Source organism: Lampetra fluviatilis, chromosome 30 (assembly GCF_964198595.1).
Source record: "Lampetra fluviatilis chromosome 30, kcLamFluv1.1, whole genome shotgun sequence".
In the NCBI taxonomy this organism is placed as follows: Eukaryota; Metazoa; Chordata; class Hyperoartia; order Petromyzontiformes; family Petromyzontidae; genus Lampetra; species Lampetra fluviatilis.
Window position 1 is genome coordinate 11,159,906 of NC_136304.1, and position 24,997 is coordinate 11,184,902.

Consider the following 24,997-nt stretch of genomic DNA (forward strand, 5'->3'; position numbering starts at 1 on the left):
ACAACGTTAGAAGGTCAGTTTGATGATTACGGTGATGCGGCATGCAGTGTGTGTTTGTGTAGATGGGAGGTGTGCTGGCTGGGTCAGTGTGTGTGTCGGTGTAGATGGGAGGTATACTGACTTGGCCAGTGTGTGTGTCTGTAGATGGAGGTGTACTGGCTGGGTCAGTGTGTGTGTGTCGGTGTAGATGGGAGGTGAACTGGCTGGGTCAGTGTGTGTGTGTGTTCATGTAGATATGACGTGTGCTGGCTGGGTCTGGTTCACCAGCCTAGTTTAGTCAGTCTGGATGCTTGCGGTTTGTGTAAACAGCTCTTGAAAATGATGTGCATGACAGGATATTGAATCCAGGTTATGGGAATCATAGCACAGTGCATTCACCACGATATCACTGCTTCAGGAAACCAATTTGTCTTCTCTTTCATGTGACTTAGTGAAGAGAAACTTAAAGATATATTACAGGAATTCCTTACCAACTACGGATTCGCAAACCGCGATTTCATGCACACACGGTTTATTTGTATACCAATTTACCAACCGTGGATTGTAAATTGAAGTATCCATGGGTAAGAAAGGTGGTAATACGCCATTGCGTGACGTCATTGTTACAAATTTAGCGGGCCTGTGGTTCTCCACGCTTCGCAGCACCACCCATGGCGCTGCGAAGCTGATCAGCTGCCTGTCGATTATTCTGTAATTCTTGCAGAGCATAGACCGGCCGTCGCATGGCAACTACATTCACGTTAATTGTGCCCTTGATCATGGATCCGAAGCGTGCATGCAGCGAGTCGCGAAAGTCAGAGTGTTGCGTCTGTGGCCCAGAGGAAGAGGGGGAGGGTGGGCTGAGCCCCTACTTCTAACCACCCCTTCCGCCACCACATCTCATTGTCATCGTCATCATCATCGTTAATATTAAAACTATGTACAGTGAATGTAATGTTTATTTACGTTTTTATTACGTGCTTGTGAAATGTACTGTTTTTTTTATTCGGTGTTTAGTTAGTAAACAGGCAACTTAATTGCATACAGGGAAATTGAGTTTTGAGGTGAAAAAAAATTAACCCGTAAAAACAAAGTTTTTCACTATAAATCCTTTATATGCGTGGCGGCTAGAGTCCTCTCGTCCTCTGGCTTGAGATGGCTGCCACCTATGGGTCAGATGATTGCCTGCCACCATTAAGCAATTGGTAATTAAATATAAAAAAAAAATTCCTAAAAAGTGTAAAGTTATGGAAAAAAAAATTCACAAAAATAAATTGTCACGCACAACGAGTCTGTGTGCAAAATTTCAGCTCGATTGGATCACGGAAAGTGGGTTAAAAAACGACCGAAAGATTTGCACGGTTGTAAGCGCGCAAGCAAGTGAACTTCATATAAAGGATTTAAAAGTGGCTATGTGTATCTCCCTTGTGATGGGACTTTGTAGGATGAACATTGCTATTTTAAAGAACATGGGGTGACCAAAAACGTCTGAATTGGTCTGTAGTAAGGTATAGTCCTTGGGCCAGACCAGATATCGGTACCACCCAAAACTACAATGGTACCATTTTATTTGTTACACCAACAAGTAAAATAATACATGATAACCTTTCCAAATGAGCAGCTGTTAAATATTTCTTGCAGGAAACCTGTTTTTGCACCTATCGCAATCACGCCTATTTGCCCAGACGTTACAAATAAAACATTCCAACACCTCTGCTGTTAATTAAGATAATACATAATAATAAAATTGGATGTTTATCCCCAAGGCATGTATTTCATACATATTCTTGCATTTATTCACGCTTATTTTTTGGGTCTTTCGGTGAAGTTATGTCGATAGGTTTAAAGAAAATAACCAAAAATAACAAAAAACTACAACGTTTCGATCGCAACACAAGCGGTCCTGATGACGACCGCTTGTGTTACGATCGAAACGTCATCATTTTTTGTTATTTTTTTGTTATTTCCTTTGAACCTATTTACGTGACTTTACTGAAAGACCCAAATAATATGAATTCCTGGAGTCACGAAAGCTTTAAGTCAAGCTTTTATTCACGTTTGTCCTTCAATTTCAGTGACTTAGTTAAGTCTGGAATAGATTGGCGCTTTTTGCCTTCTGTTTCTAGCAGCTTGTTTGCTCATGATCATTTACTGGCAGGTGAGGAAAGTACTGGTGGTTCGGTATTATTTCTGTTCAGTAAAGATATCTAATGTGCTAACTTTACCTTCAATGTATTGTTAATGTACCTGTCAAGATTACTAGTTAAGGCCAGGTACTACAGGCAAAAAGAAAAAAAATATTCAGTTTGTAATTTTTTATATCTTTTTTCTATTTTGCTTCTATAAATTGTAAACTTTCATAACATGCACACAATTATTACCAATAACTTTGTTATTGGTAAAAATGTATAATTAAAATCATAAACAACTAACTATATTTTATAAAAAATATAGCTAGTTTTTACGATTTTATGTAAACTTCGCCTCCATATACAGTCTTCAATTAGCGTTTTTTAGCATCTTTCATCGCAATTTGTCTCCGCATTTTAAGAAATAACCATGGTTCACCTTGATGAAACACTGAGGACCATTGACAACCTTGGGAAAGAAGTCTCACAAGCCGCTTTGAAGGAGGTCCTCGAGAACAGCTCATGTACACGCATCATCAAACTGTTTGAAGTCTACCGCGAGTTCCTCAGAGGTGGAAACGGCAGCCTCTCGACCTTCTGGATGTCCTATTTGGATATGGTTGAAATCTTGTTGGGGCTCATCCGAGCATCCAGAGAAGGAGATTGGATGCTACACTTGGCAAGCATTCGCGCAATTATCCCATGGTGCTTCGTTTATGATAGGATGAATTATGCACGCTACCTCCCCTACTACTACGCCCAGATATCTCAGCTGCCCATCACACACCTAGATGTATACACGGAATTCATGGAAGAAGGCTTCTTAGTTCAACTGGGCTCCACCAATCCCTTTTTGGCCGAATCCCTGTTGACCAAGCTATAGAAGAAACGGTGAACAAAGACACCCAGACAGCTAGAGGGACAAAGAAATTCAGCTTGAAGCCAGGAACCGTGACTAAACATTGCCTAACAGCTAAGTACAGAAGCATGTACCTCAGACAGCTGAGATACCTGATAGGTCAAGGCAGGTCCAAACTGTCCCATCCAGATCTACAGGGTCCAAGGATCAAGAGAGATGAAGCAGATGTCCAGTCTCTCATTAACCTTATGGAGAATAACTGGATCAATCCTATGCCCTCTGATGAGACAGATCTGGTTAGCCTCTCCACTGGCACCATGGCTCCACCTGATTTGACCAGGGATCTATTGAGAGCTCTTGAGATAGGAGAAGAGGCCTACCAGGTATTCAAGCAAACAAGGTTAGCTGAGAAGCCACCATCTGTGAAATTCCACAAGATGACCAAGCAAAGTCTGAAGACATTCTTCAATATCAGCACAAAAACAGCACATGGAAAGAAAGCACATGATGTGGTTCTGAAGGCAGATATAAACCTGTTCAGCCACATGATCCTGGTGGCTGAAAGCAGGAAAGTGAATATGAAGGATGTACTTGCCTATCCACTGGGCCCAATGCCATGGGCACTGGCAAATGCTGATGGGTCCCTACGAAAAACAAACAAGGCTTCACTTGCCAGAGAGCTTGAAAAGAATGGTGTCTCCTGCAGAAGACACCCCAACCCCATCTACTTCCATCATTGATCGGATGAGCCTGGTCCAAAAAATGAATGGCAACAACAAAACCTTTTCACAGGCGGTAGAGTCAGCCTTGACCCAGGTCCTCCACGAGGGGGCACAGAGTGAGAGGATTGATGTTTTTTTATGTCTACCGACAAACTTCGATCAAAAATGTTGAACGACTGAACCGGGGTGCAGACACCACTCTCCAGTACAAGAACCTTGCAGGGGGACACCACATCCAGCAGTGGAGAAAGTTCTTGTGCAGTCCCTCCAACAAGACAAGTCTCATTAAGTTTCTGGTGGAAGAGTGGAAACTCCCACGATACAGAGAGATGCTGCATGGCAAGGTGTTGTACATGACCTGTGAGGAAACCTGCTACAAGTTGACGTAAGATGAGTGTGCGGAAGTAGTAGAGCTGCACTCCACGCATGAAGAAGCTGACACCCATCTGCTCCTGCATGCATTGCATGCAGCAAATGTGGGCTCAAAGGCAGTTATCATCCAGCTGAGGACACTGATGTCATGGTGCTTTGTCTTTGCTCCCAGAAGGACATCACCTGTCCCATCTACCAGAATTGTGGGGCACAGAACTGCACACGGTTTGTCGATATCAGCAAACTGGCCAGGACACTTGGAGACAGCATCTGTGACAACCTAATTGGCTTACACGCCTTCACAGGCTGTGACACTGTCAGTGCATTCGCCGGTCGAGGGAAGCTGAATGCCCTGAAGATGGTGAGAAAGGACACTTTCTGCCAAGAGACTTTTAGTCGACTGGGGCAGTCATGGAATGTGAGTGATGAGCTGTTCCAGAAAATTGAGCAGTTCATCTGTCGCATGTATGTTGCTAATAGCAGCACTGGTGAGGTGAACGAACTGCGCTACCAGCTCTTTTGCACCAAAAGGGAAGTGGAGCCCAGCCAGCTGCCACCATATAGAAACTGTCTCTTCATGCATGTTCAACGAGCCAACTATCAGGCAGAAATGTGGAAGTGCTGTCTGCAGGCTAACCTTGTGGTGCCATGCCCTACTGAGTATGGATGGACAGACGATAATGGAAAGCTGGTCATTTACTCGATGCGCTCCTCATCTGCACCAGATGTGGTGTGTGCGTTCATGCAAAATGCCAAGCTGCACGTGCCTGTCAAATGGACTGACATGCATGTGCAGGTTACAGACCTGCAGTAACCAAAAACTGCAGGATGATCCAGAACCTGACTTTGAACTCGGGGAGTCAGATGACGAGACAGACGAGCAGTTTGATGAGTGACCACAGGGTGGTGATTTGATGGTATTACTGTAGTAGTCGTAGTATGCATTTGTTGCGGCGCAATGTACGACTCCGAGGCAGGTTCCGTTAGCGGCTCACGCCAAGTTTATTAAGGGCTTACGCCGAACCAAAACTACCCTAGCCTATAACTCCCCAGGGGACGGGGCACTGTGATCCCTACAACCCCGGCTAACTCGGCTCTTCTCCCTGCCCCGGGCCGGGACTACCCCAACCTCGGCCGGTCGGGTGGAGTAGCCTCCCCTAGCCTCGTGTGAAGATCAACTTCCCCGAGTCCCCACTCCTACCCCCGGCGAACCCCGGTTACATCCCGGGTCCCCCTTTAAATACCCCCCCGGGGGCATGACGTCACCATCCCCCAAGGTCCACCTGACGTCACGTTCTGCGACGCCACTCTCTCTGAGGGCGAGCGTGACGTGACGTCACCCACTACTCCCTACACATTGATGCACAGTGTAGTGAATCTGGACTTGGTTACCCTTGTTAACACCATCTAAGTACACACAGAGCTTGATAACAATAATGTAACCTTCTTCACATATACCCATCACTAACGATATATATGGGATTACATGTATCATTGACTAAGTATATGCAAATGTCAATGTTTATAATATTCAAGTAGTTCCTTAGCTCACTATGGTATTCCTTATTATCATGTGTTTAAATTGTGTATTTAAACCAATAAAGACTAGTTTGTGACCTAACTGGCTTTGGTCGAGGTAGTTTTTCAGTAATAATGCTCATTTCATCATTCCGGACGCCTGTCATAGGGTGTGGGTATAAAAGTCATGGTAACTACAACTAAGCTGCCACTCTGCAAAGGTTATCATATCAGAATGTCCCACACACATGAAGGATTACATCAATCATTACTAGACTTTGCCACCTCAGGTGGTACCAATAAGTGTTTTTTTTGGTCTGGGCCCATGGACTAGTACGCACTGATGAGGGGTATGTAGTTAAGCTCTGAGAAGTCTGACCGTAGCTGTGGTTCGGCTAACCCTCTATTTCCCATAGGCCCTGTACTTTACCAACCGCGGATTTGCCTACCGTGGCATTTTCCAGCAACCTGGTGAGGGATTGCTGTATATTAAAGTTTAAAAGCCACATGACGGCTTCAGGTGAGGCTAAATGCTTTTCTGATGCTGGTCTGCTGCCTCCAGTGAATTTGTCGAGTGGTCTCTCGTGTGTCTTGCAGGATTTGTAAACTCACCGATCCATGGAATGATGAATACATATCCGAGGTCATTCTTCGGTTCTGAACAAAAACACACATGAGGTGCATACAACAAACAGGAATTTCCACGGTAACAAAAAGTAACTTGAACCACCCTATGGACTTGCTGCTCACATGTCCATACCTTTCGCAGAAGATGAAGTCGTGCCTTTGTTTACCAGGCTCCAAAATGTATAACACTGTAAGTGCATGTTTCCCTCACTTTATGCGGTTGATGTGTTCCAAAAAAAAGGGCGTACAAAGCGAAACGACTGTCTGCCGAGTAGCGTGTACAGTGCACACAGTACCCACAAGAATGTTGTACCACTTTTGAACGTATAGCCGCATCTGAGTGAATAAAAACTGCATAGAGCGATTTTTCCCACACCGTCTCACATGCTCACATGCCGGTGAGAATGTGAGCGGGTGTGTCGGGAGGGTAGAGGAACTAGGGCAAGGGTCATGGAGGGTCCTATCTGGAAGCCCCTGAAAACTGCGAGTGGGTTCGAGAAGGGAGGTGCGGCCAGTGCGGAGCCAAGTCGTGCTCGTAGCATAAAAGGGGCCGAGAGCGGGAGCTCGAGGCTGCCGGTTCTGGTATTGGATCGTTTCGTCACTGTCGTCTTGTTGCCATCGTCGCTGCCGTCTTCACTCAATATTGCGCTGCTAGATAGTTGTTGGCTGTCTCCGTCAATGCCGTCGGTGTTAGATGGCTAGTGTTGTGTATGCGCTAGCGACTAGAGTCTGCAGGTGAGATCGTGTGTGCGCAATAAAGGTGCCTCTACAAACCTCGTCTCTGACTCACTGACACTACACCTGTATGGATATTTCGGCTGCATGAGCTGTCTGGTATTGGGTCGAGTGGGACTGGGTGATGGGGCTAGCTGTGTTTAGCATTGAAATACGCTTTGATCAGGATCGGAATTACTTTGCAGTCGGTGGCAAATCCATGTTCTTATGGCGGGGGCATGTCAGTTGCACAGAACAAGCACGGCTGACGTCCGACAAAGTGGTATTTAATTTTACTCGGTAAAGTCACGTAGGTAAACAAAATAGAGTAAAATAAAAATGAAAAAAACAACTAAATTAAATCACGACGTTTCGGGCGCAACACAAGCGTCCGTCATCAGGTGGGGATAAACACAGCGAAGACAGTTGCTAAAATATGTCAAAGAGATAGCTCTAACACGGGTTTATATAGCTGAGGGGGGTGGGCGGGAAGGAAACGAGGGCAGGGTGAGTATGGGGGCGGGGCGTGGGCTGGGGGAGCCAATCCCAAAGCTGGGCATACAGCTCATGTCCCACGGGGGGGGGGGGGGGAAGCGGGGGAGAGTGGACTCGGAAAAAAGTGGTGCACGATTAGGAAAGCTGCACCTCAAATTTCCTAGTGATGTGCAAGGCAGGGAGTAAAAGACTGTTGATGTGGATGTGAATATAAACTGTAAGGCAGCTAGGGTTTAACTTGGTTAATCACATCCTTCCAATGATTGCTCAATTTGAATCCATCTTCGCGGTTGAAGTTATGTCTATGTTTGTATTTCTGGATTGCCTCATGGACAAACCTTTGGTGGTATCCAGATTGCTTGCAGAGCACCTTGGTCTCGGAAAAGACAATATCATGAGAGCCCACAGCATTATAGCAATGATCAGCAACGGCGGAGGAATTCGTCCTGCCGTGTTTCAGATCTGCCTTGTCCTCGCGGACACGGTCAGAAACATGACGTTTCGTTTTGCCAATGTAACAATCACCACAGAGGCAACTTAATACCAGGGTATTGCAAGTCAGGAATGACATCTTTCACAGATGGGATTAGATCACGGATTTTGTGTACTGTACTGAATCGGACCTGGATCTTTTGTTTAAGATTTTGGAAATATTTTTGGTAACGCCTGCTATGTATGGTAACGTGATGGTTTTGATGGGAGTCTCAGGGGGTTGTTTCTCCATGGTTGGATAAACAGCTTTTGTGGATAGTATGGTCAGAATATCAATTCATCTTAAGGGCCCGGTGTACATGTTCCAATTCACTGGCCAGGTGGTGTTGGTCTGAAATGCAGTGGACCCTATGGTGTAGTGTTTTTATGAGGGAATTCTTCTGTGCTGGGTGGTGGTGGGAATCAGGTTTCAGATAGTAATCTGTGTGGGTGGCCTTTCTATAGACACAATGTCCCAACGAGCCATTGGGCCTCCTCTCAAACAGAACATCTAAGAATGGTAGCTTGCCATCCTTCTCCACTTCCATGGTAAATTTGATGGATGGGTGTATGGAATTAATGTGGTCGAGAAATTGGTTTAATGCTGGTAGGCCATGTGGCCAAATGACGAAAGTGGCATCCACATATCTCTTCCACAGGGAAGGACGCAGGGTGGATGTCTGGATGGTGTCTGTTTTAAATTTCTCCATTAAAACATTGGCTATCACTGGTGAGAAGGGGGAACCCATGGGGGTACCCTCATTTTGTTTGTGGAAGGTACCATTCCAGGTGAAGTATGTGTTGGTGAGGCAGTGCCTAACCAGCGCAGGGACATCAGAGTTCAGTCCATGTTGGGCTAAGTCTTCAATTATTGTTATGGTGTCAGGCACTGGAACCTTGGTGAATATAGAGACCACATCAAAACTGACGAGGACATCATCAGGGGACAGTGAAATGTCCTTGACTAGAGAGACCAAGTGAGTTGAATTCAGTACTGCTGAAGTGTTCTTGCCAGTAAAGGGAAGCAGGGTATCCGATAGAAAATGGGCTAGTTTGTAGGTAGGTGAGTTGATCGTGGACACGATGGGCCGTAGTGGGGTACCTTCTTCATGGATCTTGGGAAGACCATAGAATCTGGGTGGTCTGGCAGCCGAGGGTCTTAGGGAGAGTCGTTTGACTGGTTTGATTAGAGATGTCGAACTGGTAATAATATTGTTGGTTTTTGTAGATAGGCTGTTAGTAGGATCTTTAGTGATTTTTGGAGTAGCTACCATCATTGAGTAGGTCCTAGATTTTGTTGTTGTATGTGGTTTTATCCATGATGACAGTGGCATTGCCCTTGTCGGCCGAGAGGATGACTATGTCATCCCTCTTTTTTCAAATTTGCGAGTTAAGAGCGCTCGTTTTTGCTGATGTTGCTCATGGGTTTCTTAGCATTTTTGGGGATAGTGGCGATTTCAGCTCTAGCAATGTCTGTTTGGAGTCCACTCTCCCCCGCTTCTCCCCCACCCGTGGGACATGAGCTGTATGCCCAGCTTTGGGATTGGCTCCCCCAGTCCACGCCCTGCCTCCATACTCACCCGGCCCTCGTTTCCCCCCCCCCTCAGCTATATAAACCCGTGTTAGAGCTATCTCTTTGACATATTTCAGCAACTGTCTTCGCTGTTTGTCCCCACCTGATGACGGACGCTTGTGTTGCGCCCAAAACGTCGTTATTTAATTTAGTTGTTTTTTCATTTGTATTTTACTTTATTTTATTTTTTACTTACGTGACTTTACAGAATAAAACCAAAGAGTATGGATTCTTGCAGTCACGAAAACTTCAAATCTAGAATTAAGGTATTTAATTTATCAACCCCGGAGCGACGAAGTGTTGAGTTGCACCACCTAACGTGGTCTGAAGTTGCGCTCTAATCACCGGGCCGCATGCCACCGCATCAAGCTCGGCGTGACGGGGTCTGCGCGGTGAGCACCGCTTGTCGAGACGTCCAAAGTGGTCAATTAATCTTAATTTTAGTTTCAATATTACCCTCAATAAAGTAAGTATCAGTGCCCATGACAGCAGAACGAGAACGGTACAGCCTCGCAATGATTTTGAGACTGGACCCCCACCAGAGCAACGTAGAATTTACACCCCTTGCTCAGGATTAGAGTAGAAATCCACACCACCCAATGCTCTTTTCATGCAAATGTTATATTACAGTGGTAATGAAACATAAACTACACGATTACAAACCAAATAATGTTTTATTTTACCAGGTAAGGCCCACTAAGCTATGTAGCTCATTTTCATGTGACCTGGAAAAAATATTAGCTCAACGAAGTGGTTTATCACGTGGAAATTTACAGCAGCCAAATACCCGAAACGCATGTTGATTCTAAATGTGGAGGGAAAAACTGGAGGACTCGGAGAAAAATCCACACGACCACGAAGAGAGAGAAAGACATGCAAACTCCAAATATACAGCAGGCATCAGGGTCTGGGTCGAACCCACGACCTCCTGTATACTAGGTGAGCAAGTTAATATCTCGCCACAACGGCGTCCCATCCCAAGGCCCAAGACAAGAAGCAAAATACCGATTGTGTTTCACTGAATCAGATCCGTGGATGAATGTGCTTACATCGCGGGTTACGCAATTTATGTTTGTGAGGCTCTGTGTATCTGGCATATTGTCCACCTAGATCCGACACTGTGTTCATACACACGTGGACTGGCAAGTCCTTCACAAGGGATGCCGTTTCCTATGAAGTGGATGTCACAAGCCATGTCACATTACTCACGAGTTGGTCAATGTGGGCTCATGTTGTAGCTATACATCCCAAATTGTACAATTACCCAAAATATAATTGTAAAATATACATAGTCTATCAGACATCATGTAAAATATATATCTATTTATATTACTAAGCTCTCCAGTTACTACACTACGACCGTGTCCCTGTGGTGTCTGTGTATTAATGTATAGTTCACTGGCCCTGCGTGTTCCTGCAGGGAACGTATGCCCTGCCACTAATCATTCTAATTCTGGCACAAAGGGTCCCAGAGTGTCTGGTTTAGGCCAATCAACGCGTAAATTGTAATCAAAGCATGCTTGCATTTCTTACCACAAGCATGATGTCTGGTTAATGCTGATTTGCATCCTTGCAATACATGTCTTTGTTGTTTGAACATCTTTACACCTCCTGTATTATTGCCAGAAAGGATAAAGTCTTTTTTTCCAGCATTTATATATCGGTAAAAAGGTCCCATAGATACGAATACACTCTAGTTTGTGTGCACAAGAGATTTGAGAGTAGCAGGAGTGTTTCTGGCCGATCGTGTTCTATCAGTGCTAGAGCGGTCATGGTGCTCTCGACCCCTTGCGAGCCGTTACCTGCAGTGCTGATGATGGCTTTGGCATAGTCCGGGTGACTGATTTGCAATGTTGATATGAACGGACCAACCCACATGGGAAACACATAGCGATACTCGCGGAACAGCTTCAAAAGATTCCGCAGCCACTGCTCGTCATCTGGAAGCTGCACACAGACACACAAACACGTACAGAACAAATACAAACACCCCCTGTATAGCCTTGAACAGACTGTCGGGGCAAGTGCTATTAAGGGGTACATATGAAGGCTGGCACGGCACACGAGGGGTGACCCGTCCAATCCCACATAAAGTACCTAACCCCTCAGCCAACTTCACACAGCCATGCAAGCTGATTTGACTAAGCAATACACTAATATAGACTGCATATTTCTTGCGTAGACACGAAGAATCCGCCGCAGTGTATAACAATTATCTCGGCCTCGCTGTGCGCTGCGTTGCACCGCTAGTCGAGTAGATAACCTTGCGTTCAATAAACCCTCGGAGCCAAGATGAACGTCCAACTCCAATCGTCATTTATTGATTTTAACAAGGTAAAACTGGTGAGAAAACACAGATACAGCATTTGTTATAACCCGGAAACACCAACACAATGAACACCACAGCATTAGAACATTGTCTTAGATAACAATAGATCCTGGACGGACCAGGCCCCTACGTTACCACTGAACAACTAGACAAGAGCACAAGCCGGTGTGTTGCATAAAGGCACATCGTGTATTCATCCCACTGCACCCCAAATGTACAGCATTACACATAACACTAAACTGTGGATGAGATACTTCGTCATCTTTGCTTTCAAGATCGCAACATAGCCACCTGGGCACAAGTCTGACTCGACCTACTAAATCACAAGTAACATCTACAATAAGGAAAGTTGCAGGCTTCGTTGCTAACTAGGCCTCGTATTTACCACAACAACTTACCATAAAGGCATTTACATCACTATAACGGCCATTCCAACATTACAACAGCATTGCCAATATTATAAGAATATAAACAAACTTACAGACAATGCTTATCAAAGTCCCACGATGGACAACTGCGTCTGGCTTCACTGAGACACGATGTGTGCCGCCATCTTGACTTATCTGTGTAATGGCCGACGCCCGCGTGGTTCAGTGGAAGTCTAAAATTGTAACTTCCTGGTCACGTGACCAAAATTAGCATCAAAAACAGGAAATTCCTGTGTACATACGCCCCCCCCCCCATCTTCCGTGAGGCAAAACTCCTGCCGTGAGGCAAAACTCCTGCCGTGAGGCAAAACACTCCCCGTCTGGTATCTAAGAGATACCACCATTTATTTCCTATCTAAACAAATGTATAACAACTTCAATGGGTCAACTTATTTGTCCATATCTTTGCGAGAGAGAAGTAGTACTGTATCGACTATGGGCCTGACAAAAGTTCTTGCGACACCTTGCTTCGCAATCATAACCTCGACTTTTTGAACTTTTCCATCGGCACTTGGAATCGACTTGAGGATGCGGCCCATTGGCCACTCATTCCGTTTGGTTTGGTTGTCCTTCAGTAGGACGAGGTCGCCTACTTGGATGTCTGGTCTGTTAGACTGCCAATTGTTGCGCACTTGGAGTGTCGTAAGGTGCTCGTTTTTCCAGCGACGCCAGAACGTGTTTGCGAAGCTCTGCACTTGTCTCCATTGACGTCTGTAGAGGTCTGCAGTGCTGGCCTCCTCGGTAGGTGCTGTGAGCACGTCTGTCTTTTGGGTAAGAAGTGTAGCAGGAGTCAAGATGAATGGTGACTCCGGGTCGGTTGAGACGGGGATCAGGGGTCTTGAATTAATTATGGCTGAGACCTCGGCCATGAGGCTGGTTAAGACCTCGTGAGAGAGCCGTGTGGACCCGACATCACATAGCATGGAGTCGAGAATGCATCGAGCAATCCCGATCATGCATTCCCAGGCTCCACCCATATGCGAAGAGTGAGGAGGATTGAGAAGCATGGAGGAACAAAATCCAGCGAAGACGGTGGATGTACGAGGGAAATTGTGGTCAGCATGGTGGTTTCTTTGTAAGTCTGCACGGTACAGCCTTGACTTCTCTCTTTGAGTTTCTCTTCCAGCGTGAAGTGGTTGGGGCACGGTTTCAAGAGCGACGTGCGTCCATTTATAAGCACACTCGTTCTGAATGTGCTAATGTGGTCTGGTTTGTGTCTTCCATCGAGACAAACATCACCTACGATGACCCATCCTAGGTCGAGTCTCTGGGCGTAGGGAGCGTCGTGAGGTCCGTTGCGTTGGTTGCGAACCTTGTGGACTCTTAGCATGTCCCTGCCGAGCAGAAGCAAAATCTGCGCCGCGTGATCCAATGGCAGGATGAACTCTGCTATGGGTTTCAGGTGTGGGTGGTGACGTGCAACTTCGGGCGTGGGAATCTCACTCCTGTCGTCCGGTATCTCATTGCACTCTGTCACCGTAGGAAGGTCTAGCTTCATGGTGCTATCTATGGTTTCCACCATGAGGCCGCTCGCTCTTCTTCCCGCTGTCTCCATCAGTCCTGAGCATGTTCTGAGCGTGTATGGAAAGGAATTCCCACCTACGCTTAGCTGATCAAAGAACGCTGACCTTGCCAAAGACTTGTTCCTCTGGTCGTCCATTATGGCGTACATCCTTACTGCCCTTTCAGGATGTCCTTTGGGATACACTCGGACGAGGCATATCTTTGAGCAAGATCTTCCTTTGAAGCCTTCTCCACAGACTTCTGTGCATTTGGTTGTGATTGACGAAGTGAGTGCGGCGGTCTCGCCTTGCTCCCCGCCGTGCTCTGCTTCAGGATTGGAAGCCTTAGTGCCACTGGGTTTGGAGTAAAATGTGTGCAGAGCAGTTGCGTGCTTGTCGCTGCCACATTCCTCGCACTTGATATCTGCCTTGCAATTCCTTGCAAGGTGGTTTGTAGAAGCACAGCATTTGAAGCACACTCTAAATTCTTTCAGCATGTTCTTCCGCTCTTCCAATGGCTTCCTCCTGAACTCACGGCATTTCTGGAAGGAGTGAGGTTCATCATACAATGGGCATTGCTTTTCTGGATCCTCTATCTTCTTCTTTGTGGTGGTTGCCTGGACGGAGTTTGCGAATGTCGTAGGAGAGACCTCAGTCTTGTTACGGAAATTGGCACTCTCGCCGTTCCTCGTTTCGCCATTGCTCTTTCCATTTTTGGGAAATCTGGACTGGAAATCCCCGTGGTGCCAAACATGAAACTCGGGTCATTTCTCGTCTTAGCCAGGTTGCGGATAAAGTTTGAGAAAATGCAACCTGATGCTCTGACTTGTATCTTGAACCCGCTGTTCTCCATTTTTCCTGCACGTCAAATGGCAATTTCTCTACGATGGGGTTCACGCCATGGTAGGTATTCAAGAAAATTAGACCTGGTAAGTAGGGGTCAGCCTTGGCTGATTCAAGCTCCATCAAAAGCTCTCCAAGCTCTCGTAACCTTTTATTGTCCCTACCAGAGATTTTTGGAAAGTTCTGCAACTTCTTGAAGAGAGCCTTCTCAATGGTTTCTGGGCTACCATAGCACTCCTCGAGCCTCTCCCACACCGCATGCAGGCTTGAGGTGGGGTCGTCAATGTTTGCTGACCGGATCCTCTTTGCGTACTCTGCAGACTCATTTCCTAACCATTTCACCAACAGGTCGAGTTCTTCACTTGCAGAGATGTCTGCATTTCGGATTGCATTCCTGAAGGTAGATCTCCAGGCTCGATAGTTCTCAGAGTGGTCATCAAACTTAACGAGTCCTGTGTTGATTAGTTTGCGGTGAGCCAGGTACCTAGCAAAGTCCCCTAGTCCTGTTGATCCAGGGTGTGTCCATACTGGCGCTTGTGAGGTGGCATTATTGGCTGTATTACCTTGCATGCCGTCATTCGCGATGGCGTTGGACTGTGAGCCCAAAGGGTTTCGATCACGTTGGTTGGATCCCCTTATGTGACTATCTGGAATGTGGGTCTGACTTGGTGCATCCACGTCTGACCCCACGTGCGCGACGCTGAGTCGGCGACTAACTCTCAGGGCAGGATATGCATTTCCACCATTCCCGTAGACAGCATTCATGTTCATTCGGTTTGGAGATGGCGATGCCTGAACGTCCACCCTTTGTTCAGTATCGTTTGGTGGAGGAGCATTGATGCATTGTTCAGACCAGTCCAAAATATTTTTTCTGGTGAGTTGATCACGGTCCTTGACAGGTGTCTGAGTGCCAAACTCACTCCAATTCTCTTCCTTATCCAGGTTGGCTGCTGCTTCGAGCACCTCTGCCTGTGCCCTTGCAGCAGCTGCTTCCTTTTTGAGTTGTAGGGTGCTTAACTTAGCATCCAGCTCAATTTTCTTCCGTGTGGCAGTAGCTGCTAATGTACTCTCTTGCTCTTCAAGCTCTGCTTTTCCTTGCTCTGCTTTCTTCTGTGCGGCAGCAGTTGCTAATATACCTTTTTCTTGTATGTGAGCCTTTGCAATTAGCATGGCTTCCTCTTCAGCCATGTAGGCAATACGGGCGTTTGCTGCTTCTGCTGCTGCGCATGCCTGAGCTGCTGCCATACTAGTAGATGATGTCTTTGAGTGTGCTGAGGCTTTAGATCTTGTGGTGGACCTGGATGAGGCAGAGTGCTGAGATCGTGTCTCTCTTAAGCCCTCCACACAGTCCATTGCATCTTGTATCACTGCCTGCACATTATCATCGAGCAGTTCAAGGAAGTGCTCTTGCATATGCACTCACTCAATGCCCTCATCTGTTTTCACCTTCATCAGGAGGGAGATGTATTTATTTGCCAGGAGCTTGTAGCTTGAGCTGCTCACCTTCACTCGCTGGATGGCCCGCTGAATTGAGGCCACTGTGTCTGAGGCGTTTGAAGCTTCAGATAAATCTGCTTCAACCCGGTCCCATGCCCGTTGTATCCTGGCATCAAGGTCCTGTTTCTCAGCATCATAGCTTTCCAAGGCCCTTTGTGTCAACCTGACCTCCCTCTGGGGCCTTGCACTCCCTTGGTCCTCTTGAGGCAGGATGGGAGGTCCTGGATTGCTTGGTTCACCTTCTTCAGCATCTCTCCCTGCTGAACTGTGGCTTTCCATGCTGCGATGCTTGCAGAGCTCCTTGCTTGCTGCAGGCTGACTGCAGGGCTGGCTGCAGAGCTGGCTGCAGAGCTGACTGCAGGGCTGGCTGCAGAGCTGGCTGCAGGGCTGGCTGCAGAGCTGGCTGCAGGGCTGGCTGCAGGGCTGGCTGCAGGGCTGGCTGCAGGGCTGGCTGCAGGGCTGGCTGCAGGGCTGCCTGCAGGACTGGCTCCAGGGCTGGCTGCAGGGCTGGCTGCAGGGCTAGCTGCAGGGCTGGCTGCAGAGCTGGCTGCAGGGCTGTCTGCAGAGCTGACTGCAGGGCTGGTTGGAAGCTTCAAGAAGAGTGTCTTTTTACTCGCTGCAGGGCTGGCTGCAGCACCAGTTGGGAGCTTCAAGAAGACTGTCTTTTTACTCTCTCGGCCTCGCTGTGCGCTGCGTTGCACCGCTAGTCGAGTAGATAACCTTGCGTTCAATAAACCCTCGGAGCCAGGATGAACGTCCGACTCCAATCGTCATTTATTGATTTTAACAAGGTACAACTGGTGAGAAATCACATATACAGCATCTGTTATAACCCGGAAACACCAATACAATGAACACCACAGCATCAGAACATTGTCTTATATAACAATAGATCCTGGACGGACAAGGCCCCTACATTACCACTGAACATCTACACAAGAGCACAAGCCGGTTGCGTTGCATAAAGGCACATCGTGTATTCATCCCACTGCACCCCAAATGTACAGCATTACACATGTAGAGGAGTAGAGGAGAGTGGTGGCGTCGTGTGCGCTGCCCGGTGTGATGATATCACGGGACGTGGGGTCGCACGCGCTGGGCAGTGCATGTAACGTCACGCCTCCTAGGGTATTTAAGGGATACCCCGTGACATAAGCGGGGTCATTATAGGAACGGGGATAGTAAACAGGGTGAAGAGGGAACCAGGGATAGTGAGAGGGATCGAATAGGGAGTCTGGGGAGAAGCCGGTGGTAGCCGTAGAGGTGCTTCTCTCTCCGGTCGGTGGAGTCGGCAGACTCCACGATCCGACATGAGAGAGAGAGACCGGAGCTAGCCGGCAAGGACCCGGACTCAGAGTAGGACCCCTAGCCCCTGGGAGTTGTGTACCCTGTGTAGTATGGATAAGTGTTAATAAACCCTGGCGGAAGCCCCTAACTTACCTCCATCTCCGAGTACGTCCGTCGGTGTCAGTAGTTTACACCGTCGCCACAATGTCTAAAGCGGGCGCACGGCGTAAGAACCCACCGGCACATCACTTGGAGGGTGCCGAAGGCGGAGAGGAGGCTCCAGCAGCGACCCCGGAGCCCGGGACCCCGGTGACGGTCCCCATGGAAACGAGCGGGCCGGAGCGGGAGGAGGCGGCTGCGGGGAGTGCCAGCTCACCGCCGCCGCCAGAGACGGAGAGCGTCCCCGCAGCTCTGCTGCAGCAGGTCCTGCAGGCGGTGGGGCAGCTGACCGTCAGGTTGGCCGAGGTGGAGGCGCGGATGCAGCAAACCGGCCCGCACTCGGGACGGGAGCAACCGTCAACCGCCATCATTGAAACCGCCGCCGTTTTCCCAGAGATTGCTCCACCGGAAATGGCCGCCATGTTGGCTGCGATGCAGTCCGCGGCGGCCATGTTGGCTCGGGAGCCGTATGTGGCCGCTGCTACGGCTGCGACGCGGCGGCCGGCGGACATTGTTGCTGCGACACCGCAAGTCGGCGCCATGGCTGCCATGGCGACCGCGACTCCGCGTCTCTCCACCGATGCGGCCGGGGTTTCTCGGCACGCCGCTCCTGCGGGACCAGCCGCCGGCGACGACGCGGCTCCACATCAAGCTGCGCCCGCCGGGGGGGCCCCGGGTAAGTACGCGCGTGCCGTCCTCGCCGGGCCGCAGGGGTGGTCAGCGGCGGCTGCCGCTGCCCCGTACATCGCCGTGCCGCCGGAATGGGCCGCGGGTGCTGCTGCGGCTCCGCCTGTCGCCGCGCTCACGGGGCCGGCCACCGGCGATGCCGCGGCTCTGCACCTCGCCGTGCCTGCGTCCCTTGTCATGGATGCCGCCGCGGCTCCGTGTTATACCGCCGCGTCTTCGGCGTGGCTCGGGGAGGCCACAATGCCGCCGCCCTTCGCCGCGTCGCGGGAGGTTGCCGCTGCTACGGCCGCTGTACCGCACCTCGCTGCGCCGGCGGGGTGGGTCGCGGGGGCCGCTGCAGGCCCGAATTATACCGCCGCATCTTCGGCATGGCCCGTTGAGGCTGCAACGCCGTGGTCCCTCGCCGCGTCGCGGGAGGCTTCCGCGGCTACGCACCTCACCGTGCCTGCGGGGTGGGCCGCGGACGACGCCGTGGCTTCGTACGCCGCCGCTGACAGGTGGGTCGCGAAAGCGCAGGCGCCTTCACACCTCGCTGCGTCTACGGCGTGGCCCATGGGGGCCGAAACTCAGACGCACTTCGCTGCGTCTACGGCGTAGCCCATGGGGGCCGCAACTGAGCCGCACTTCGCTGCACCTACGGCGTGGCCCATGGGGGCCGCAACTCAGCCGCACTTCGCTGCTTCTACGGCGTGGCCCATGGGGGCCGCAACTCTGCCACACTTCGCCGCACCTACGGCGTGGCCCATGGGGGCCGCAGCACCACCGCACCTTTCCGCGTCTTCGGCGTGGCCCGCGGGAGCCGCAACGCGGCCGCTACTCGCTCCGTCTCCGGCGTGGCTGGGGGGTGCCGCAACACACCCGCCGCTTGCCACGTCTCTGGCGTGGCCCACGGGTGCCGCAACGCTGCCACCGCCGCACCACGTCGCGTCCGCCGGGTGGCCCGCAAGTGCTGCTTGGTTTCCACACCTCGTGGCGCCGCGCGGCCAATGGCAGCGCCGGTTACCCGACATCGCGCCGTTTGTCGCGCAAGGGGGCGACTGGTCGGCCTTCCAGGACCGGTTCGATGCGGCATACATGTCGGTCGGCTGGTCCATGGAGGAGGCCTTGCCGGCGCTTCCGACCTGCTTGGACGAAAGGGCTCTGCAGGCCTTCAAGTCCATCCATCCGGCCAATCGGGCTACGCTCCCGGCGGCCTATATCCAAATGGCCAACGTTTTTGAGCCGCCGTCCTGCGCGCAGCTAAAGTTCTCATTGCGGCGGCGGGAGGAGGGGGAACTGCCGCTGGCCTTCCGCTGCTCGCTCCTGGCCCTGGCACAGGTTGCATACCCTGACCTGTACGGCAGGGCACTTGATTCTATGGCCTTGGGGAAGCTGCTTGACCTGGCAAGGGAGCTAGGAATTGCTCTGTCGATCAACAATGATCGGCAGATCACATCCTTGGCGGTCGCCGAAAACATTCAGGTGCACCTCTCCCTCCGCCAACGGCCTCAGATAGTGGCGTGTGCGGGGGTCCCAGCGCCAGATGGGGGGGGCACCTCTCAGGGGGTGGACACCCTCGCAGCCCTGGCGATGCCCGATCGTCGAGGAAGGGGGGCGGGTGGTCGCCGTCCGGCGCAGCGGGGGCGGCTGGGACCTTCCCGTCCGCAGGAGGCTGACACGGTGGCCTGCTTCCGCTGTGGTCAGCGGGGCCACATTGAGCGTGGCTGCCGGAATGCCCCGGGGGCCTTTGGAAAAGGGACTCCACCTTCTCCCAGACCCTCGTTGGCATCGGGTCCGGGGCCCCAGGCGAGTCGCGACGCATCATCTGCGCGGCCGCTCCCTTCACCTCATGCATCTAGCGGGGCTAGGGCCCATCGTCATGGGGTTGTCGTCGAAGGGTCGGGTGCACCATCGTCATCACCCCCTCAATGGCCCAGACAGACCCACCACTGGGATGCGCTTGCGCATAGGATGGTGGCGGCAGCTGCCGGCTCCTCAGCGGTGGCAGGATATGTGCAAGGGGTGCACGTTCGCCTCCTGGTGGATACGGGGGCGTCGGCCACCATTATTTCTGAGGCCATTTTTGGGCTGCTACCCCGCAGCGTGGGTCCGTTAAGGCCGGTTCGCGGGGCTTGTGTCGCCGCGAACGGCGGCAGTTTGGGCATCTTGGGCCACGTTGTAGCGTCAGTTCGGGGTGACGAGATTGAGTTGGCCGGGCCTATTTTGGTCTCCAGGACCTTGGCAGTGCCATGCCTCTTGGGGACCGACTTTATGTCTAGGATGCCCATCCGAATTCTCGTTGACCAGGGCTGTGTGGAAATGCCGTCAGGGAGGCGGCTGCAATTCCTACAATCGCCTACCGTCCTGTCTCCCTTGGTCGCCGTTGTACGGGCCTTGAATAAAGCGCAGGTGACCGTACCACCGGCGTCACAAATCCTGATACCCCTTAGGTTGCGCAAACCGCTCGAAATGGGCTCCACGGAGATGGGTATCCTCCTGTCCCTGTCAAGCTACTTTTCAAGGACGAAGGGGTTGGTGGGTGCCTTGACAGCCGTGTCAGGGGGCCAGGACCTTTTTTTGCAGGTCCTCAATTCGGGACCCTTGCCGGTCGTAGTCCCGGCCGGCGCCGTCCTGGCACACGCGACCCCGGCTCCTCCACCCGAGAGCGCTGCCCCGGATGAAGGGGTCGTGGCGGGCGTGATGCGCACGGGGGACACCGACGCATCATGGATCGCCACGTTGTGCGACGAGAATGCCTCGTTGTCCTCCGGGGAACGTGGGCAACTCCGCGACCTCATCGAGCCGTTCACCGATGTGTTCAGCCAAAGTAAGTTTGATCTGGGTCGCACTACTCTTTTGGACCACCACATAGACACGGGTGACGCTGCCCCTATTCAACTTAATTCCCACCGCTTTAGCCCAGCGGAAAAATATCATGTCCGCTCGGCTGTCGATGAAATGTTGGATGCGGACATCATCTCCCCATCTACTAGCCCTTGGGGTGCCCCCATTGTGCTAGTCAAGAAACGGGACGGGAGTCTCCGGTTCTGCGTCGGTTTCCGTAGATTGAACAAGATCTCGGTGGCTGATGCATATCCATTGCTTCGCATGGATGATTCCCTGGACGCCCTCTCGGGCACGCGGTTCTTTTCGACTTTAGATTTGCTCTCCGGCTTCTGGCAATTGCCACTGGATGAGGCCTCTAGACCCAAGACAGCGTTCCGCACGCCCCAGGGGTTGTTCGAGTTCAATCGGCTTCCTATGGGTCTCCATTCGGCCCCGGCCACCTTCCAGCGTCTCATGGAGATGGTCTTGGCGGGGCTGCAGTGGGAGTCCTGTCTAATTTACTTGGATGACGTTATTGTTTTTGGCCGTACGTTTGGCGAGCACTTGCAACGCCTTGAGGCGGTGTTCGTCAAAGTGCGTGCTGCTGGCTTGAAATTCAAACCCCAGAAATGCCACTTGCTACAACCATCGGTGAAGTATTTGGGACACATTGTTAGCACGTCAGGTGTCGCCACGGACCCGGATAAAACGGCTTGTGTCCGGACGTGGCCGACTCCCACATCTGTCGTGGAGGTGCGTAGCTTCGTTGGCTTCGCATCGTACTATCGCCGGTTTGTCCGCGATTTTGCGACAATTGCGAAGCCACTGCACGGCATTTCCGCCAAAGGCCAAAGGTTTCACTGGGGCGCGGAGGAGGAGGTGGCAGCTTTTGCGGCGCTTCGCACGGCCTTGGCGGATGCGCCGCCCTTGGGGTACCCGGATTTTTCTAAACCCTTCCTGCTCGATACCGATGCCAGCGACACGGGAATTGGGGCTGTCCTGGCCCAGGTGGTCGACGGGGTTGAGAGGGTGGTAGCCTATGGCAGTCGCGTTCTGTCCCCGACGGAACAGCGATATTGTGTGACCCGGAGGGAGCTTTTGGCCATAGTTTATTTTGTTCAGTTGTATAGACCATATTTGTACGGTAGGCTGTTTACGGTCCGAACCGACCACGCGGCCCTGCAATATTCGCTGAAGATTAGTCAGCCCTCGGGTCAGCTGTCTCGCTGGCTCGAAGTGCTCCAGGATTACCCCTTTGATGTAATCCACAGGAAGGGGACACAGCATGGAAATGCGGACGGTTTATCCCGATTGCCGGCAGGCGGCGGGTGTGATTGCGCCCTGGGCTCTAGCCATTGCAAGGCCCCAGGGGACGCCGCGGCCCAGTTGGTCGCGTCGGCCGAGGCGGCCACCCCTCCAGGTGCGGCGGCGTCCGCGGATTTCGGCCTTGGACTTCCCCGGGAGGTATGGTCCAGCTTGCAGATGGAGGATTCCTCTCTGCTGAAGCTACGGCGCCGTGTCGGACATAAGGCCCGGAGCTCAGCTTCGTCGGCTGCCCCGGCGATCGCCGTGCATGACGGACTCCTCATGCATTGGGATGCCCAATTGGAACGCTATTGTGTGGTTGTGCCCACTAGCCTGCGTGGTAAATTAACCCGAGCCATTCACGAGAAGCTTATGCACCTTGGCTACCACAAGACCTTATTGACCCTTAAGCGGGACTATTACTGGCCGGGTGTTGAGGGTGACGTGGCACTGATTTTGAAGGGTTGCCACGACTGCGCGTGGAGGAAGGCCCCAGTTGTCCGGGACCGGGTCCCGCTGCAGTCCATCCGGGTTTCTCGCGTTAATGAGCTCGTGGCGCTCGACATTTTGGGGCCTTTCCCTGCATCCCAATGGGGCCACAAATACCTCTTGGTGGGCGTTGAGTACCTCACACATTGACCCATGGCATGGCCTTTGGTCGATCAGTCGGCCTCTTCTATCACCGAGGCCTTCGTCCAGGGGTACGTGTTTGACAAGGGCGCGCTGGAACAATTGTTGACTGACCAGGGGCGGAATTTCTCGTCTAGGTTGCTCAAGGAGGTGTGTGACCTCCTTGGCACCAAGAAAATCCGCACCTCGCCCTACCACCCCCAGTCAGACGGGATGGTAGAGCGCTTGAACCGCACCCTTATATCCATGCTGTGCCACCAGGTGAACACGTCCCAGTCAGACTGGGACCTGTTCGTCCCGGGGGTCTTGGCGGCGTATCGGTTGGCCCCTCATGCCTCCACGGGATTTTCGCCTTTTTATTTGATGTACGGTAGGGAACCGGAGCCCCCGGTGCACATCCAGATGGACGTTGGCTCCTCCAAGAAGGGGTCGGCAGTGCCGGCCCCTTTGAAGGTCGCGCTTGACCGGCTGCGCGAGGCGCGACAGGCCGCTGCCGAGAATTCCGCAAGCCGGCAGGCGGCTAATGAGCGGCTGCCCAAACACCAGGCAGCTGGCCTCCCATGGGTAGCGGATCAAAAAGCGTGGCTGCATTGTCCCCAGGTCCCCGTTGGCACATCGGCCAAATTGCATCGCCCTTGGCAGGGCCCCGTGGAGGTTGTGGAGGTCCGCCGGCTGCAATGCGTCCGGATTCGGTTCGGTCGCCGGCAGTGGATAGTGCACCCGTCCCGGCTCAAACGTTATGTTCCATCTACCCTGGGGGATCCACCCCCAATTCCGGAGCGGCCGGCTGATGATGTATCCGGCGTGCCTGACCGGCCGGGTCTCGTTGACGGAGGTGACGTCCGACCTGTGTGTGTGCCCCCAGGCCCCTCCTGAGTGAGGCCGACAGAGACCCCCCGGTCACCGGAGGCCACGGCGGTGGGCCTGTTGCCCGCTGACGGGCCACCTGCACGGGTGGCGGACACCGCACGGGGGAGCGGGCCAGCAGCGCATACCCGCTCGAGGGGGATGCGGCTCCGGTGACGGCCCTGATGGCCGTTCAGCGGGCCCAGCCCCTGGCGCCCGTTCGGCGCTATCCGGCGGATGAGGCCTTCGGGCTCTATTTGTTTTGTTTTTTTGTTGTTGTGGTTGTTGTTGCTGTTCTGCTTGAGGGGCCGTGCTGCCCTAAGGTTGAGTTTTCTAGCAGCCGGTTTTACCTTCAGGCACACGAACTCGTGATTGTTCGGTCTTCGGTCCGGTGTGGGGCCCCGCTTGTGGGGTGATTGCAGCCGGGTCGGCTGTTTTCTTTTTCACGGGGGGGGGGGGGGGGGGGGTGATGTAGAGGAGTAGAGGAGAGTGGTGGCGTCGTGTGCGCTGTCCGGTGCGATGACATCACGGGACGTGGGGTTGCACGCGCTAGGCAGTGCACGTGACGTCACGCCTCCTAGGGTATTTAAGGGATACCCCGTGACGTAAGTGGGGTCACTATAGGAACGGGGATAGTAAACAGGGCGAAGAGGGAACCAGGGATAGTGAGAGGGATCGAATAGGGAGTCTGGGGAGAAGCCGGTGGTAGCCGTAGAGGTGCTTCTCTCTCCGGTCGGTGGAGTCGGCAGACTCCACGATCTGACACGAGAAAGAGAGACCGGACCTAGCCGGCAGGGACCCGGACTCAGAGTAGGACCCCTAGCCCCTGGGAGTTGTGTACCCTGTGTAGTATGGATAAGTATTAATAAACCCTGGCGGAAGCCCCTAACTTACCTCCGCCTCCGAGTACGTCCGTCGGAACTACTCAACACACATAACACTAAACTGTGGATGAGATACTTCGTCATCGTTGCTCTCAGGATCGCAACAGAGCCACCTGGGCACAAGTCTGACTCGACCTACTAAATCACAACTTAACGGTACCATAAAGGCATTTACATCACTATAACGGTCATTCCAACATTACAACAGCATTGCCAATATTATAAAAATATAAACAAACTTACAGACAATGCTTCTCAAAGTCCCACAATGGGCAACTGCGTCTGGCTTCACTGAGACGCGATGTGTGCCGCCATCTTGACTTATCTGTGTAATGG

General features: G+C 51.8%; 1 protein-coding gene across 2 annotated transcripts in view; it reads right to left on the reverse strand.

The window, feature by feature from the left end:
• Positions 1 to 24,997, reverse strand: part of LOC144943273 (cytochrome P450 4B1-like) — a 57,533-nt gene that overhangs the window by 17,171 nt on the left and 15,365 nt on the right. For both annotated transcript variants that reach the window (XM_078870614.1, XM_078870615.1), the window contains exons 2-3: positions 11,262 to 11,406; positions 6,192 to 6,236 (exon numbers count right to left, since the gene is read on the reverse strand). In XM_078870614.1, coding sequence (XP_078726740.1) covers positions 6,192 to 6,236; positions 11,262 to 11,406 — 190 coding nt within the window. The remainder of the gene's footprint in view (positions 1 to 6,191; positions 6,237 to 11,261; positions 11,407 to 24,997) is intronic.